The sequence below is a fragment of the Aplidium turbinatum genome, chromosome 3 (genome assembly GCF_918807975.1).
Source record: "Aplidium turbinatum chromosome 3, kaAplTurb1.1, whole genome shotgun sequence".
Lineage (NCBI taxonomy): Eukaryota > Metazoa > Chordata > Ascidiacea > Aplousobranchia > Polyclinidae > Aplidium > Aplidium turbinatum.
Window position 1 is genome coordinate 33,438,157 of NC_137474.1, and position 17,115 is coordinate 33,455,271.

Genomic DNA, 17,115 nt, shown 5'->3' on the forward strand with positions numbered 1-17,115 from the left:
CTCACTTTGTATCTAATCAAATGATTGATTATGTTTTAACTTCATGCTCAAACTCACTAAGATAATGTCAAACTTGAAGGATATGAAGGAACCAGCATCAAAGCACACTTGGAGCAAGTGGAAACTAGCAAGATCGTGATGATGGATCGATGGAACTTAAACATTACGCCTGATCAAAACAATCCTCAAACCGGGGACCCTATACCATTGTCGATTGTCAATAACTACATTTCTGTCGGAGTGGTGAGTGTTTTTTTTTTTTACTCAAATAGTGTCCTGCAAAGGTATGAAACTAAGAAGGGGTGATGAGTTTTACGTTACTGAAGTTTAACATAGTCGTTATAGCGTAGGTCTTAATGACGTTTATGTTTTGTGTGAAAGTAAATTGACTATGCTGTCATAGTGCTTTTTTGTATATATGATTATTGTAAAGCAAAGCAAACTATCTGGAAAGTCTTTCTTAAATGTGAGACCAGAGTATTTAGAAAAAACACAAAGGTTTCATGACAAAATTAAAAAAAAAAAGCAGCATGCTTTGTAGCTTTTTATCCACAAATCTCAAACCAGTAGATAACAACTATTTCATTTGAATAAGATACTGTCGAAGCTGCCTTCACGACGGCGGAAGCTTTATCAATAAATTGGAGCAGTTTTCGAACGACGTTGATTTTATTGACTTGTTATGTTTAATCTTTCGGTTGCATTATAAATGAAGAATCTTTGTGTATTTTTTTTATCCTCAATAATACTTCGAAATCAGGAAGTATAGAATTTGTCATGTTTCCACAGGACGCTTCAATCTGTATGAAATTTCACCACATGCGAGAAAAACATCCGGAAAAGTTCAACAGCAGAATGAAAAACAAATTGTGGTATTCAGCGTTTGGAACCACTGAAACATTTGCTGCATCGTGTAAAAAATTCACAGACAATTTGGACATAACAGTAAGAGATTTTGTTAAAACTATTTGCTGCTCAGAAAACGAGTAGGCTACGTTTTCCCAGATGGAAAAATTAAAAAAAAAGCATGTGTTAGCAATGTTGCTGGTTACTTTTTTTTTTTATAATTTCACTTAAAATAAAACCAATCAAAAATTGTCCAAATATTTAACCAAAATCTGTTTCTTGTTTTGTTTGATCAAATAAATCAGCTTCAAGTAAAACTTAAACAAGTTTTGAATTGAAAAAACTGTGGTCTATACAAGTAACGGTTGTAAATAAGATCTGTTTCTTTGCCAGGAAATGAGTCCTTTTTTGCATTCATTTACATTGTCTATATTTACTATTTTACAATGTCTACAAACGTTGACGCAACGCAAAAAAGACTGGTTTGCTGGATCAGTCAACGTTAAGATTGACTATCTGTTCTTCTAAATATTTTTCTTCTAAGTAAACATTCTTTGGGCACAAACGTAATGATAGAAAGCGATATGGAGCAACTTTCTCATCTCCTTATTTTTCAAGAATTTCAACGCTTGAATGTACAGTAATGAATAATTTAATGTGGAAAGCGTTTTTTTCTTATGCATAATTTGTGTTAGTAAATTTCAATAGAATTTACGAAAACCGATATATTTTTAAGGCGTGTTGCCCGCCAAAACTGCTACCTCAACGCTGTGCAAACTTGGAAGCCCTGGGCCATGTTTCCAGTAGGCTAACGAAGCTCAGATATAGGTGGCTGTGCCGATCACGTCCAATTAAAATTTACTGATATGAAACGTCAAAGGGAAATGAATGCTAGTTTATAACCAACTGACATTTATTATCAACTGGTATACAACCACGATGAGTTGCGCATATTATTATATAGTTTACATAGGCCTACGTATTTTTTTTAACAAAACATTGTCTACATATTGTTAACCTGTAAAAATGCAGTTATTTGTAGGTTAACAGGTTAAGGCTATATTTACGTTAAGTTAGGCTACGAGTAAAGTCCAGTCAAAGCTTTTACAGCTTCCAGCATTGCATTTCACTTTATAGGTTGATGGGAAGAAACTAGAAAATTGGACAAAATCTCGTTACCAAGGAATTGCAATTCTAAATATCCCAAGCGTGTATGGTGGTACTAACATATGGGGACCAACCAAACAAAGGAAATCTAAACTTCGAGATGCAGAGCTCAGTGAAAAACAGTCTCTGAAATATGCTGTACAAGGTAAGCCTAAATTCTTTGCCAGGCTTGCACGTGTAAGTTTGGTGTTTTTTTTAAGTGAATTTATGAACATTTATGAAGTTTAGCTTGTTTATATGAGCTCATTTCCTGGTTATTGTAATAATTTATTACTTAGAAAAACTTAAGTTGAAAAGAAAAATCTAGTAGTTCATCTTATAGTTAGTTAGATGAATTTCTTAAAACATTGAGTACATTAGAGTATTTCTCACCTATTTCATTTCAATAATGTGAAAGCAAAAATAACCGGTTTGTTTTTATTCGCAAACGAGAATATGCAATTCTAAATGATTTTATCGTATTGGGTTATCCAACAGTTTTTCGCTAAATTTCACTGAAGTCCTGAGTTTGTCCTTTCGACATAGATAAAACTGCTTATCTCGCGTGACATCTAGCGGTGTGACGCATGGAGATACGAACCAAAACGTATTTTTCTGACGATATTTGAACACAAATCACGTTTATGAAATAAACAAACGTTTAAGTCTCCAATCTCTTCTTTAAACTAAAAGTATAACATAGTAAATTATACGAAAAACCTATTTCAACTAAACCGAAAAAATAACTTTTTTTATGCTATTTTTTTAAATATGTCCCCAATTTGCGCATTTACCACCAAACGTTTGGCAGTAGGCTACTTCACTTTTAGCTAGTTCTTCTCCTCATGAAACACATCTCCAATTACTCCTTTTTCCATCACCATTACTCTGAACTAACGTTTTCTTTGATAAAATCATTACTTAGTTAAGATTTCATGCATTCTTATCAGCGTGTTAAAGTTTTGCTTGCAGGCGACCCAATCAACAAATCTTTTTAATTTTGCTTTTGAAAATGATTTAATGATCCCGCTGTAAAAGTCACACCTAATGTTGTGTGCAACTGGAAATATGTTGATAACCAATTGGATTTTACAACGCGTTGTACCAACTCAGAAAATATCGATTTCTTTGATTAAAATCACTTTGAAATAATATTGCAACCACCGCTTCCGTTTAGACATTGGTGACAAATTGCTGGAGGTTGTAGCTGTGGATGATGCCATGGAAGTTGGACAAATGGTAGTGGGTTTGAAGCAAGGCAAAAGACTTGCCCAAGGCAGTGATATTGTCATCACGTAAGTTAGCAGATGTTCTGGAAAAATATTTATTTATTCATCCAGTGGTATTCGCCGGATTTTGTAACGTGAAGGAAGGTATTCAATTCAATCTGAAGTTTTAGGAAAGAGTAACACTTTAATATTTGATGATGATGATGATGATTATGTGCCTGATTTGATACAGACGTTGGCGATTATGGTCTTTCAAACTTCTCTGTCATTTGCCATTCCAAAAAAATCGTTCGTTTTGACTGTTATGTGTGTGGCCCATTGATTCAAGCTGTTTAAATAAGTTAACCTTTGTAGACCTCTGATTCGTTTTCCCTGTATCATCCCCAATAGTGCTAATTTTTCCTAATCTCCATGTCTGTGAATATGACCTACAAACTGCATCTGGCGCCTTCTAACCGTTGTTATCAAATATCTGATATCTCGCGCAAAAGTTTTTGAAAGGAAGGGAACCGTGAACCAATACCCCCTTCCTTGCGTACGCCACTGCATGCATCATGTTCATATTAAAAACAATGTAATGAGTTTAGTTTATTATTGCGCTGGAATTACCGGAAAAATTGTCTTTGAATAATTCTTGCGTAAAGCTGTAATTGTACGTTCAAAACTTAAAAGTACAAGCTTGATAGAAAGAGCTAGCTAACCCTAATGGCCAAGAATCATTATTATCATTATTACCCGAATGGCCAAGAATCGTTTGCACTATTCAGCTTCGAGACGACGATAGTCTCATTTAGATTTTACTTGAATAACTTGAAAATAATGTAATTTGTAGCAAAATTGTTTATGATGTTGTAAATAATGTCGAGAACCTAAACTGCTGTGCAAATCCCATCATTTATAACGGTATTGATAAGTGTAGCTTAGCAACATTATATGCATATTAGGATGTTTCATTTTTTCACGATTTTTGAAATCAAAAATGCTTGGGGTCTAATCAGATCGGATTTCGGCCACAAACAACCGATCCAAAATATTTTTTCGATCGGACGACTTTTAGAGGGTGCGCGGCCCCCCCAAAGTTTGAAAATTTGAAGCGTGGGAAAATTTGCAGGAATTATGCGATATCTCGGTAACGGAAAGTGATAGGAAGACGTGTAAGGTGTCAACTTGTGCGGAATGGCCAACTTCCTATCTGCGTTTAATACATTTTGCTACCCTATCTGCAACGAAAAAAAAGTTAATTGCAAAAAACTGTTTTTTTCATATTTTCGATGTTTCGTTCTACAGAAGCAAAACCCTTGGAACTAGTAACTACAGTGATTACAAGTTATAGAGAGCAACAAACATGTGCTATGGCATAGGGTACAAGTGTGCATCGAATGTTACACAACAATGGACTTCCTTTCACGATTGGCTTAGAATACCGTCATCTCCTATCGCACAGTGTCTCTCACATGTAAACGTTTTAGCATAAGCTACCAACACAGAGTAATTAAACAAAACAGTTGACATTGACGTGGCTGTGCAAATCAAGAGTCATACACCATGTGAACGCGAAGAAAATCATAAATTCAACAGTATGTACAATACTTGCGGACTAGAGGTACTCAAACGCAGGAACAGGGATCCCCCAGTCATGACCAGTGAAAGCAAAACAAATAAGCAACATCATGTAGAACGAAAATTCGGGCATGTTACCCAAGAATAAAAATTACTGCCGGCATGTAATACTTAATGATTATTCTTCAGCATTGCTTAAATGCACCACATGCACCAATAATCGCATTAAAGACAGCTTCACTATTAACAGAAATTTCCTTGAGAAAAGACTTTACTCCGATAACTCTTTCCATAGTTTTGTTCTTTGCTCGATCATGCGTTTGAACCAAAAACACATAACGATCCATACCATTCACATTTCGATCATCATAATGAAGCTGCAGGAAATCGGAAGCAGAGATGTCATCATCACATTTTTCTAAACACAGGTTTCTTGTTTTCTCCCTACATCTATACATGGTAGTCGGTGAGGCAGCAATATCGTCACCAGCACATGCAAGCAACTGGTCAGATTGTTGGCGAGTAGAAGTGTTTCGCCGGTCAGCTAACATACAGCTTAAAGAACTTACGGCAATTTTTCGTTTTTTTGTGTACATCTTGCCACCTGTTACTGCTGTCTTGTCGAAATCAGGATCAAGAATTAAGCCTCGTGTCTCATCTTCCGAAGACTCACTGCTGGAAACGGTTATATCAGGTGTAATCATATCTGCAGGTCTTCGCCTTAGCCTCTCCTGTGCTACCAGGCTGGAAGTTTCTGAGCTGGTTGAATAAGAGCAAGATGGTTCATCTTCACTTGGTAACTTTTGCTGGTAAGAGCTCTGATGACTCAATCTATTTTTTTACCCTTAAAGTAAAAGATCTGTCGCGAGATGCAGTAATAAACATCTTTCTAGCAGAACTTTGATCTTGCAAAAACTCAACCTCCTCTTCTGGGATACGGTGCATCCATTGACAGCTACAAGAAAGTCTACCGTTGTAAAACTTCACCTGTGATGGAATGGCACATTTACACTTGCAGATATCAAACAGCTCATGGAATATACCTTCTGTCGCTCCCGTCTGTGGCTGTTTTCTTTTCTTGATTGCCTTAAATTTGTTTATGAGCAGTTTTAACCTGGTCTCAACTCGAATGATGCTTATCACCGGAAGGCTGGCACTAACCCAAACATGAACTATATCATTTATCAACTGTCCCTTGACATCAGCAAAACATGGAGGCTTCTTAAAGAACTTGGGATTCGTTTCACTGCATTGCTTGCATAAAAAATGTAGTGGTGAAGAACGCTTATGTTGGTGGGTAGTACATTCCCTGGCAGCTTTTCAAATTTCTACAATGTCTCACTGGCGTCAAGTCTTGTTTCTGGCATAATAGCAATTGAACTAACTACTTCTGGGTACAAATAGCCAATACTTAAATCTTAACACCTGCAATGACAATCCATGGTAAATTATACCAGCAGATGGCGAATGACATCGACTCAACCTGCAACCGGAGCTTCTCAAAACAACCCTATATATTATAACTAACAAATCTTCTTACTACAAACTCGAACAAGAATGTAGTTCTGAAAACTTAAAAAGCACAGTATAATATTCTACAAGTCGTCCACCTGCATTGTTAGATCAAAGTGCATTTAACAAAACCTTTTGTTCGTAAAAAATGTCATTTGTCATCACTGCAGTTACTGGAAGGGTTTTGCTTCTGTAGAACTGGGAAGAAAACATCAAAAATATGAAAAAAACAGTTTTTCGCAATTAACTTTTTTTCCGTTGCAGATAGGGTAGTAAAATGTATTAAGCGCAGATAGGAAGTTGGCCATTCCGAACAAGTTGACACCTTACACGTCTTCCTATCTCCTTCCGTTACCGAGATATCGCATACTTCCTGCAAATTTTCCCACGCTTCAAATTTTTAAACTTTGGGGGGGTCGCGCACCCTCTAAAAGTCGTCCGATCGAAAAAATATTTTGGATCGGCTATATGTGGCCAACATCCGATCTGATTAGACCCCAAGCATTTTCAATTTCAAAAATCGTGAAAAAATGAAACATCCTAATGCATATGTATCTGCTTAACATAATACGTATTCTCCAGCAAAACTGTAGTTGAGCAGTCAATGCTAAAGTTTCTCTATATCTCGAACATGTGCAGGAATAATATGTACTACAAACTTTCATAGCATGTGCAAACAAACCGAACATGTACACGACTTTCGTTTCCTGTTTGAGAAACTGACAGGAAAGCGTATGCTTGTTCTTCGGTTCCACACTGGCAGAAACGAAAGTCGTTACGTCGAAGTCCAGTTATGTGTTGACTTCTGAGCAAGGACCTTGCTGGATCTTTGCGCGTATGCAGTTGAAGCTTAGTGACGTTTGTCAAAGCGGAGATCCACCAATGATATCAATATACTGTAGTAAGATGTCGAGAAAATAGGTGTGAAGTAAACTCATTGGTTTGTTGTGCTTTGCACTGCACAACGATTATACCTTGATAACTTAATTTATAAAAGTTTCTTCAACAAGACTTTGCTGGTTTTAGCTAGTGATCAACAACTCTAGGTAGGCCACATGTAATGGTATGGTATTTAACGCTAGTTGACAAAGAACTCCTTAAAGACTGACTTGACAAAGCTACTTAAAGAAGGACTTGACGTTTACTCAACATAAAATTTATGATGCAACATCTTTAGAACAAAGAAGTTACTTCCAATGCAAGTAGATGGAGAACCATGGATGCAGTCTCCTTGCCATGTGAGTGTCTTGTAGATTCAGTGGAAAGTTTTCTGGCAAAGCCGTAGGCCGTAGCTTTGGTCTGTTTCAAAAAATGTATAAAGAACGACTTTATCACCCAATAAAAGTATTAAAACTCATTAATAGTAACAATTGCTTGAGCAAGGCACGTTAAGGACTGCTCTCCATTCAGCGGCATCTAATGGATGGAATAATTCCCTGGCAACAAGACTTCAACAATCGGAAACTTCACTCTGTCAATCTCGGTGACCGGGCCTGCGTCAGTGATTCAAAGCCTCTACAAGTATGCGAAACTTCCAGGATTAAGCTCTGCAAGAAGCTTTCCCAGTTCGAGGATAAAGATTCAACCAATCAATCAATCAATACAAGATAAGCTAAATAACATGATGTGTTCTACTGGTGCAAATCAAGCTAAACTATCACAAGGTGTATACAGCATCTCTCTGTTTTATTTCAACGTTTCAACAATCAGACACGACTGACTTCTTCAGGGAGCTAAAGCAGGTAGTGACTACCTGTCTAGCATAGCAAAACACAGGACCATGCTACTAAAATCAACTAAATGCATGCTGAACAGTGAACAGCGTCATTCAATTTTCAATACAGGATAAGCGTTATAAATTTTAAGGGCAAGTTTGTATGTTGTATACTTCGAAGCTTATTTGACCTTAAGTTAACCTAGTCATGTGTCAAAACACCACAAGCTGATACTTTAATTTTCGAATTAAAACTTATTGTCGAATAAAATATTTTTCAAAATATTTGTCTATTGTTTCACGCTACTACATTTCTTGATGTTAGTCACCAGATAGAACGTCTCTTATTTTTTCTTTTCATAAACCAAATCTCAAGGCTTTATAACTGGGAGAGAGTTTATTCCATCAAGAGGGTAACGCTACTAAAAAGATAGCTTACTAAATGTACAAAACATGATCTGAAAAAAGCTGATCTTTATCCTTTTACGGTCAACAAACAAAAAATCAAAGAAATTGTTCAAAAGCGGATGACAAGTATCACAAGTGACCACCTGTTGAAACCGGTTTGCTCCGTCTTTTTTTTAGATCCACATCACTCACAAAAACCAAGTCCCGATGCTGTCAGCGACTCCTCCTCCAAAGCGAGCATCCATCTTTTCTTGCCTGTGTTCTTCAAAGCCAAAAACCGAAGAGTAAGAGGATACAATGACGTCATCCTCACGTCATTGGGTACTCACCGGAACCTTTAAGTAACTTTTTCAAACAGTCAAAAGTTGTTTAATTGCGTTTTAAAGAAAGTTTAGTTATTGTTGTCGCTGTTGGCACACCTTGAACCAATGTGAAAATATATATTTGACTTTACTTTTTACTTTACAGAGCTTCAGTTTTAAAGTAGCGTACTTGTTTTATGTGTTTTGTTTTCTTTGCAATAACTGTTTATGATAACTTCAATTTCTGTTTTTTATTTTTTAAATTTGATAAATTTTTCGAACATCAATGTCTTGCTCAGAAAAGTCGAAGTACTTTTTCAGTTTCAATCGAAGCAGCCTTTCAAATTACGGATAAACAATATCCATGTTGAAGTCATTTTATAGAATATAGGTCTATCTTCTTAAGCTTATGATTTTTTATTGTTAAATTAAACGTAACTTAACTACTGTAGAGCAAAAAAGTAAGGTTATTTGTTCATGACAAAACAATTTTATCGGTTTGTCAGTTTTGTCGAGTAAGCAAAACTTGTTTGATGAATCAATGTTTTGCAGCTGAAAAACAGCCCAAACGTCAACAAAAGAAAAATGTTAAAAATACCTTATAACTTATCAACGAACCTTTGTTTCATAACAAAAAAAATTAATCAAGAAAATGAAATATCTTCTGACAGGTGTCAAACCCGCAACAGTGCTTGATATGAACGACTCGGTTATGTCTTGTCCTTTAAACGAATTTATTCTCACACGAGTCAGTTCAATCATGAACAACTAAAAATCGATTTCGATCAGCTAGCAGCAAGATCATCTTCAGTTAAGCTTGTTCAAATATAATAAGATAGTGACAATATAAGAAGATAATGACGCATGATTCTTTTTGAATAAACTCAACTGAAGATGATCTAGCTGCTAGCAGACCGAAATCGATGTTTAGCTGTTTATGATAGAACTGACTCATGTGAAAATAAATTCGTTTATATTATATGAAAATTTAATGAATAAAAACTGCATGTTTTGATGATACCACAATGACTAGATCAGAGGTTGTTAAAATTTGGGGGCAGCGCTCCCCCTGGCGTCACTTGTAACACTTTGTGCCCCAAGTTTCTCGCTTAAACATATTTCTACTTTACTAATTTTTGTTAAGCTTGAATGACGTCACTTGTAAAAAAAAATTTCATTGAAACAATGTATTTTTGATTTCTACCAAATTAAAAAAACGCTTGCTAATACTGCGTTATAGTTTTCAAAGTTATGCAGTATCGTAAGCTACGCGAACTAGACAAACTCAAGCTTATGTTTTTGTATCGGGTCTCATTGTGTTATTCGGTTCGTATGCACTTGGGTTACGTGTTTTACAATTACTGCCTGTATTAGTTTTTAATGTGTTTATTTTGCGCATGTAGACTGATATTGAGATTCGAACTCGTATTTAGATTGAGTATTTCACACCATTTTAGTTTATTCTTTTTTCCAACTTACACTATATCACTACTGTCAAAGCTTTCTATTTACTGTGTAATGTTTTTGAGGCTTCACAACAACTTAGGTCTACTTACAGTCGGATTTTCAAATGACATGTAGGAGCCACTACCTTTCAAGACATATACAATAAATGGACGCTGTCTTTAGTCTTTGCTTGTAACTTACGGTATTCAAAATATAAATATGAGCAATGGCCGCTAAAGATGAGTTTTTTCTTTTGCGCAAACCACTAGATATGTCACCGCATTACAGTTATTACAGTTTTGTAGCTATATTAGGAAGCAAGTGTATATTGAGCTACAATATAATAAAGTTCTAAAACTGTTTGGCCACACTAAAAGATCAAAATGCGCAGTCAGCGAAACCGGCATAGAATGTAAAGTCAACGGAAAGAGAAAACGTTGCAGACAACTAAAACAATTGCAAGACAACATTCAGGCATAGACCGCACTCAAGTTAGCGACACTGATGAGCTAGTTCAACACCGTGACTCATAGAAATAAATAATCTATGTTGATGTCCAATCTGCTCCATGCGGATATGGCAACTGAACATATACCTTGAGCTTACAGATTCTGCAGAAACAAGGCACTTGCTGTTTATAGAATTACATTGCTTTTTTATGTACTGCCTTGCTTTCAATGTCTATAGAACGTTTCTTTTAATGAAGTTTATCGATGTTTCCTTTTTTTATGAACTGCTCTAAACATCTTACTCGTTTTTGTGTACACCCAATTTTACTCAAAACTTCTTCATGTGTTGTATTGTATTGTAAGTTTGTAATGCCGCACGACGATCTCAACTAATTGTTGATACTTTGCAAAGCAAAATTTCATGACTCGAATAAATTTATGGTACAGTAGTTTGTTGACCCACTTGCATGACGTTGAAACAAGGCAGATGAGAGACAATTTGGGCTCGGTACCAATGAGGTTGTCAGGGATACCTCTCTAACAAGATACCTCAGAAAACAACAGGAATACAAAGAATGCAACGTGTGTTTTTCGTTTCTGGGCTTCTTGGAAGATTTTTACCCCTAAAGTCACAAAAGGTAGGGTCCAAAAGTACCCCCTGACCCCCTGCCAACGCTACTGTGTGGAGATATGGGGTTATTTATAAAATATCTTACATTTTTTAGAAACAATCCTTAATACCTGAGTTCACTTAGCCTACTTGCTAAACTACAGACCACATTTCAACTTTCAGAACTATTTAATTGAATGCCCATGCAAATTTTTGCATTGCATTTAAAAGATTGCAACATCATTGAATAACAAAATAGGCTAATTTTATTAGCAATTCATAAAATCTGTGACAGTAATAAATAAAACTCGCCGACTATCGGAGGAAGAAAAAAGATCAGATCGCAATTTGTGAAAATAGTTGATAGCCAACCCTGGCCTACAAATGACGCATGATGGTGAATAAAATTAAAAAGCGAACGTTTTAAACTCGTCGATGAACAAATTCAATTGCATGCAACAACACAAAATTGTTGTAATAAAAAAAACTTAAAGAACATGGCCAGATCTACACACAAAAGACAGCTGTTTATGTTTAGTAGGCCTAAGCGTTTCGGTTTTCATAACAACTGATAAATAGTAGTTTTTCTCATGAATGACAAAAAAGGAATAAGATAAAATAACCTTAACGAAAAAAAGAACAAATTGGAACATTTGCGCTGCAACACAACAGAAAGATCTTGTCGAGGGCTGTGCCGAAAACGTTCGAGTTTGTAGATTGAATAACGTCACGGTGGCCACTGCCCAACCTGATTCCTTTTTGTTTAGAACAAACTTGTTCGGTACAAAACAGTAGCGGTAGCAAATACATTCCATCTTGTTCGGTAGCAAATACACTCCATCATTAGTACGGTACATTAAAGAAATTAAAAGATGCTGGGGCTGGGGTTATTGTATAGGAATTATAGAACATTCATAAGTAATAAGCTGCGTGTATTAGTGGCTTTGTCAGCTGCAATACAAAGTAGTTTTATAGTGCGCAAAAACGCAAATTGAGGAAATATTTGAAAGAAATATTAGACTTCAACTTCTCTTAATCTAATGACAAAAATATTGCAATGGGTTTTCGGTGCAAGATTGAATAAAATGAAAAGATTAAATGACATCATAAATATTGGAAAGTTTATACAAGAAGCCACATAGCAAATAAAGTTGTGAAAAAAGTGTCCTCTGTAAATAGTAAATTGTTGGTTAGAAATAGACGAACGACTGTAGTGCACAATCATGCAGAGTCTGAAAGCAAGAATGATGAGAAAAGCATTGCTGATTCAAATAAATAATCGCACCTTTTAGGCCGACAAGATTCATGGCAGATAAAATATCGAGAAACGAACCAAAAAAGGCAGTTGTTTCCAAGAAGACATTTGCTTGAAAAAAAACTTGTCTCTTCATTGGATCCAACCCTCGACAAGAGGAGGAAACTTAGTGATGATGAATTAAAAGTGCAATTTTTAAAACCCACTACAAATAAACTACCAAAAATGAAACTATTGTTGGTTGTTAAAATAGTAGGCCTACAGTTCAAGCAATCCATTGACGAGTTTGACAACGATCATAAATCAATCTTTTCTAACGTAATTTAAAGTGAAACTGTTTTTTTAAAAACACAAGTACATCCAATTGTCATCGTTTCTTTGACGACCACAAGTGGTGTTCTTCCGCCAATTGATTTTAGCACTTTAACGCTAACTTGAAATGGCGCGGAATGAAATGCATTTGTTCTGTCTTCTCGTCTTGTTTGCGGATTTATGCAGCTTTCACAGAGGCATTTCTCTTGCTGGATTACAGATGGTATCCTAATAAAAGAAATAAATTACTATCAAGATGTAAAATAAATAGGCAACTGTAAATAAATATCCATTCTTTAACTTTTAAATTAAATTATTATGGTTCTTTGTTAAAAACGCTTAAATTGGTTATACATTTTTTTGGTTTTGTTGCGTTTCTACAATGTAAACTTAATTTGCTCCTTGCCAAACATCTGCTGATGTGACAGAAAAGTCGGAAAAGCTGAAATCAGTGACGTAGCTAGAAAGAAAAATTTAAGGGGCAGTAAAAGCAACTGTTGGAGCAGTAAACGTCATTCAACATGAGTTACTGTATAATGCTATTAAAACGTTGTAATAGTATTAAAACACATTTTTGAGAGAAAAAAAATAAAATTGGGGGCCGTCAATTACGTCAATGGCTGAAACATGTTCAGTTTTCCAAGTCTCATAACAACACAAATCTACTTCGTTGATACATTTGACCAACTACTCAAATGTGTTGAATTTGCTTAGCGCCATAGCTATCAGACTTTGTTTATTGAACATGTGGTTTGTGGGGTGGGGAATGTGTTGTTAACCAAGTCAGCAACATCTCTAGGAAGTCATGAGCTGTAATCACAATAGGTTTGCCAGAAATTTATAAACGCCAAATGCACTGTTAAAATTCAAATTAACATAAACGTTGCTGCAAGCCCACATGTTTTTCCATGATAAGCCCGATTCCATCGCTTTTTATTACTGCATCAAAATCCCAGTGAGCATGCTTAAAAGGACAAAAACAGCAGGTTCTCTTTTTCAAACTAAAGGACAAGTCAGTAAGTTAAGCGTTATAATTATTAAGAAACTTTAAAACTTGCACTTTTATAGCCTGTTCAAAGTTTTTAAAGCTTACGTTTGTTGAAGCGTGCAGCATAAAACCAAATTGCATTGTTTAACGCATTTAAGTTCAAGCAAGAATACATTTCAGTACCTTGAGTCATCGAAATCTTGCTTGCTGTCATATGGGGAAAGGCTGTAGGCGCCTGGTTGGCTACTATGGTTTTGAATATATTCGTTGCTCATGTGGATGTTGCAAGGAGGCTGAACTGTCTCTTCTCCTAGTACTCTAAAGTGGGCTTCTCTTGCAGCACGTAGTTCTTCTTCAGACATTATTTGAAGACCTCTGTAGGACTTTATTAAGTATGGCTGGTTCATAATCATTTTGCATTCCATTCTGCCAAAATAAAAAAAGTATGTTGTGGATAAGCTAGGGCCAATCTTCCATAACAGCTTTTGTAGTGACCACAGATGTCGTTAAATTGGTGGTAGGCCTATACTTAAACATATTTGTCATATTGTTATTGTTGCATGTAAACTGATAACTTTAAAGTTTTTTTATCGCCAGAAATTGCTTTTTGTAATAAAAACCGTTTTTACAAAACTTTACAACCACGTTTCAAATCTACATTAATCTGTAGCCTACAGTGCACATGTCTGTTGTAAAATTACGAATAAAAAAGACTTAAAATATTTTATCAAACATTGCGTTTAATTAACACTGCAAATAAATGTTCGTAATCTCAAAGGCCCATTAGCTTGTCATGCCTTTCCAAAGACTTCAAACATAGTTGGTTACTGAGCTATCTTTATACTAGTATACTATAGTCAGGGGCGCCGGAACGATTTGTGACTGGGGGGGCAAGATTACGAAAAAAGGGCACTTTTGTTTACTAAAAGGCCAATTTTTTTTCAAGTTTTAAGATAAAATATAGCAATAATGGTAATGCGGTATACAAAGAAGGGCACCATGTTATGTTATAATGATGTAACCTACTGTCAAGCCTTAAAACAGCCTGCGGCCATGGCCGCTAAGTAGTGCTTGAATGACCGCCGGTGCTACCTCCTCAATCGTGCAAAGTTTGGCCGCCGGTCTCTTCTAGACAATTATTTAATTTTGCAATAGAATGATCGTGGATTAACTGTCGAAAACATGTAGTATCAAAGAGTGACGCAAAATTAGGTCAGCGCGTCATAGCCTAATCGCCACTGTTGCATTGTGCGGGAATATTTGTTATTGATGGAATATATCCATCTGCGATCGCCAGCGTTGTAAGTCTTATTTGTAATTCCCGACGTTTATTTTAACAAAGTGTTAATCCGAAGTGCTAATTTACATCGGCTGGCAATATTGTTTTTATGTCGATTCGATGTTGTCGGACATTGAACAGTTGTTAAAAAGGAGTACTAAGTTAGTTGACATCCGAGGGGAAAACATTTTTTGATCATATTTTGCAAAAATTATGCTTCTTTTAGTAATGTCCTTCACATCATTGAAATACTTATTACCTTGCCGTCATCGTCAACACAGTCATGTCGAACGTTGTTTTTCGTTGCTACAAATAGTTCTAGGGGAGTGGCGAACTTCTTTAAAATTAGCCACATTGGAGACACTCGTTTGAATAGTACTGGATTACAATCCCGATAAAGCAGTTACTGCGTGGTGCAACGATTCTATTGTAGGACATCGCCCAGCCCAAGACTTCAACAACGCTAAGTGATCATTTTAGCATTGTTGCAAGTTTAATTCTATTTACTTGTGCTATCGTTATTTTTGTTTTGTATTTTGGCCTCAAAGCACGCAGATTTGGCCCCCGAGAAGGATCTCCCGGTAGGCCACGATGGCTGCCGAAAAAAAAAACGAGTTTTAAGGCCTGTACTGTGTTGCAAAATTTTGTGCCGTAAATATTATTTTGAGGCAAAAATGAAAGATTATATAATTAGGCTAAAAGCGAATAGCAGAAATTGTTAGGCTATATTGCAAAATGTGCAGTAGCTTACATGACTTTAAAAGGGCACCATTGCCCCCCCTGCCCCTCCATCTGCAGAAAAATTGAGGGCAGGGGGGGCATCCGCCCCCCCCTGCCCCCCCGCTTCCGGCGCCCCTGACTATAGTAGACTATTCTTTCTTGCGTGTAGCAATGGCAACGACCAAAGTTGACTTTGACACGACTTTGATATGAACATTGACAAATGTCCGATTAAGGCCATGGGTAGAGTGAGGTCAGAAAAACCGAAGTACAGTATAACTTCAAGAAACAAAATTCAATATGACGGTTTGCTGAGCGTTTAATTCAAGAACATGATAAGCTCTGATGATTGAAACGTTTAAATTTATTTAATAGTTTTAAAGATGAAATTTTAATGTGCATGTTTTGTTGCTTTACTACAACATGGTTTTTCGTTCTATCATGTTGGACAGGCAGTCATCTTCGGATCTGTTGCCTTGAGGAAGTCAGTTTTTTCTGATTGAAAAAACTTCGAAATGAATGCGGATTATCACTTGCAGTAGCTACCTTGTGATAGTTTATCTTTTTTTTTATCGGAAGAATTATATTTAAAGGTATGACTAATTTAATTTAAAGGTAGGCTATGCCTCAAGAAAAGTTAAATATCTTCATGCACATTTTTGTGCGCAAAACAATGCTTTATTGCAAGCAAAATAACTTAAATGTCGACAGTTTTGCAAGGAAGCTGAACTCAGGATTAGGCCTACATTCTGATGAGTTTGTTTTCCACCAGCGTTTTACCCGACGTAAGCCTTTTACCCCACTCTACCCAAATTTTTAGTAAAACCAACAAATCATTTACGTTAAAGATTGTGAGAAGCTGCTGTTTAAACTAAAACAAACCAACAATAAAATATTTTTTTACTTGTTTGTGATCCTAGGATCGTTGCATCCGTAATCTCTATTGATGATTGTTCTAAGGTTAAGTCCATTAACAAGGGCTAGCTGAAGCCAAGAAAGAAACATCGATACTAAATACAAAGTTCTCATAATTGAATTATTCGATTCAAGTTGGTTCCAGCGTTTAATTGAATATTTCTACTCAGATATATATTTGCAACTATAGCTGTCTTTAACTTTTCGTGGAAATATGGTTAGTGAAAGCAACCTTGTCTACTTATACATGGATATCGGTGCTTTTACGACTAGCCTAAATAACTAAAAAATAACTTCCAGTTAATTCCAATTCCTAAGAAGTAATGAATGGTTGTTTACTTTTGATTTCGGTTGCGTGGTGGTGGTATGACAATATGGCCCTTATTGTAAATAGTTGTAATGCGATATCACTTCCCGGTTTGTC

The 17,115-nt window shown here is 36.0% G+C and overlaps 1 protein-coding gene across 1 annotated transcript in view; it reads left to right on the top strand.

Moving 5' to 3' along the window:
- The window catches only part of LOC145766083 (diacylglycerol kinase beta-like), a 31,438-nt gene extending 20,377 nt beyond the window's left edge, over positions 1-11,061 (top strand). Inside the window, exons 19-24 of the mRNA XM_082577741.1 lie at positions 80-243; positions 790-945; positions 1,984-2,158; positions 3,170-3,287; positions 7,471-7,531; positions 8,593-11,061. Coding sequence (XP_082433867.1) covers positions 80-243; positions 790-945; positions 1,984-2,158; positions 3,170-3,287; positions 7,471-7,531; positions 8,593-8,703 — 785 coding nt within the window. The 3' untranslated portion in view covers positions 8,704-11,061. The remainder of the gene's footprint in view (positions 1-79; positions 244-789; positions 946-1,983; positions 2,159-3,169; positions 3,288-7,470; positions 7,532-8,592) is intronic.
- The last annotated feature ends 6,054 nt before the right edge of the window (positions 11,062-17,115 follow it).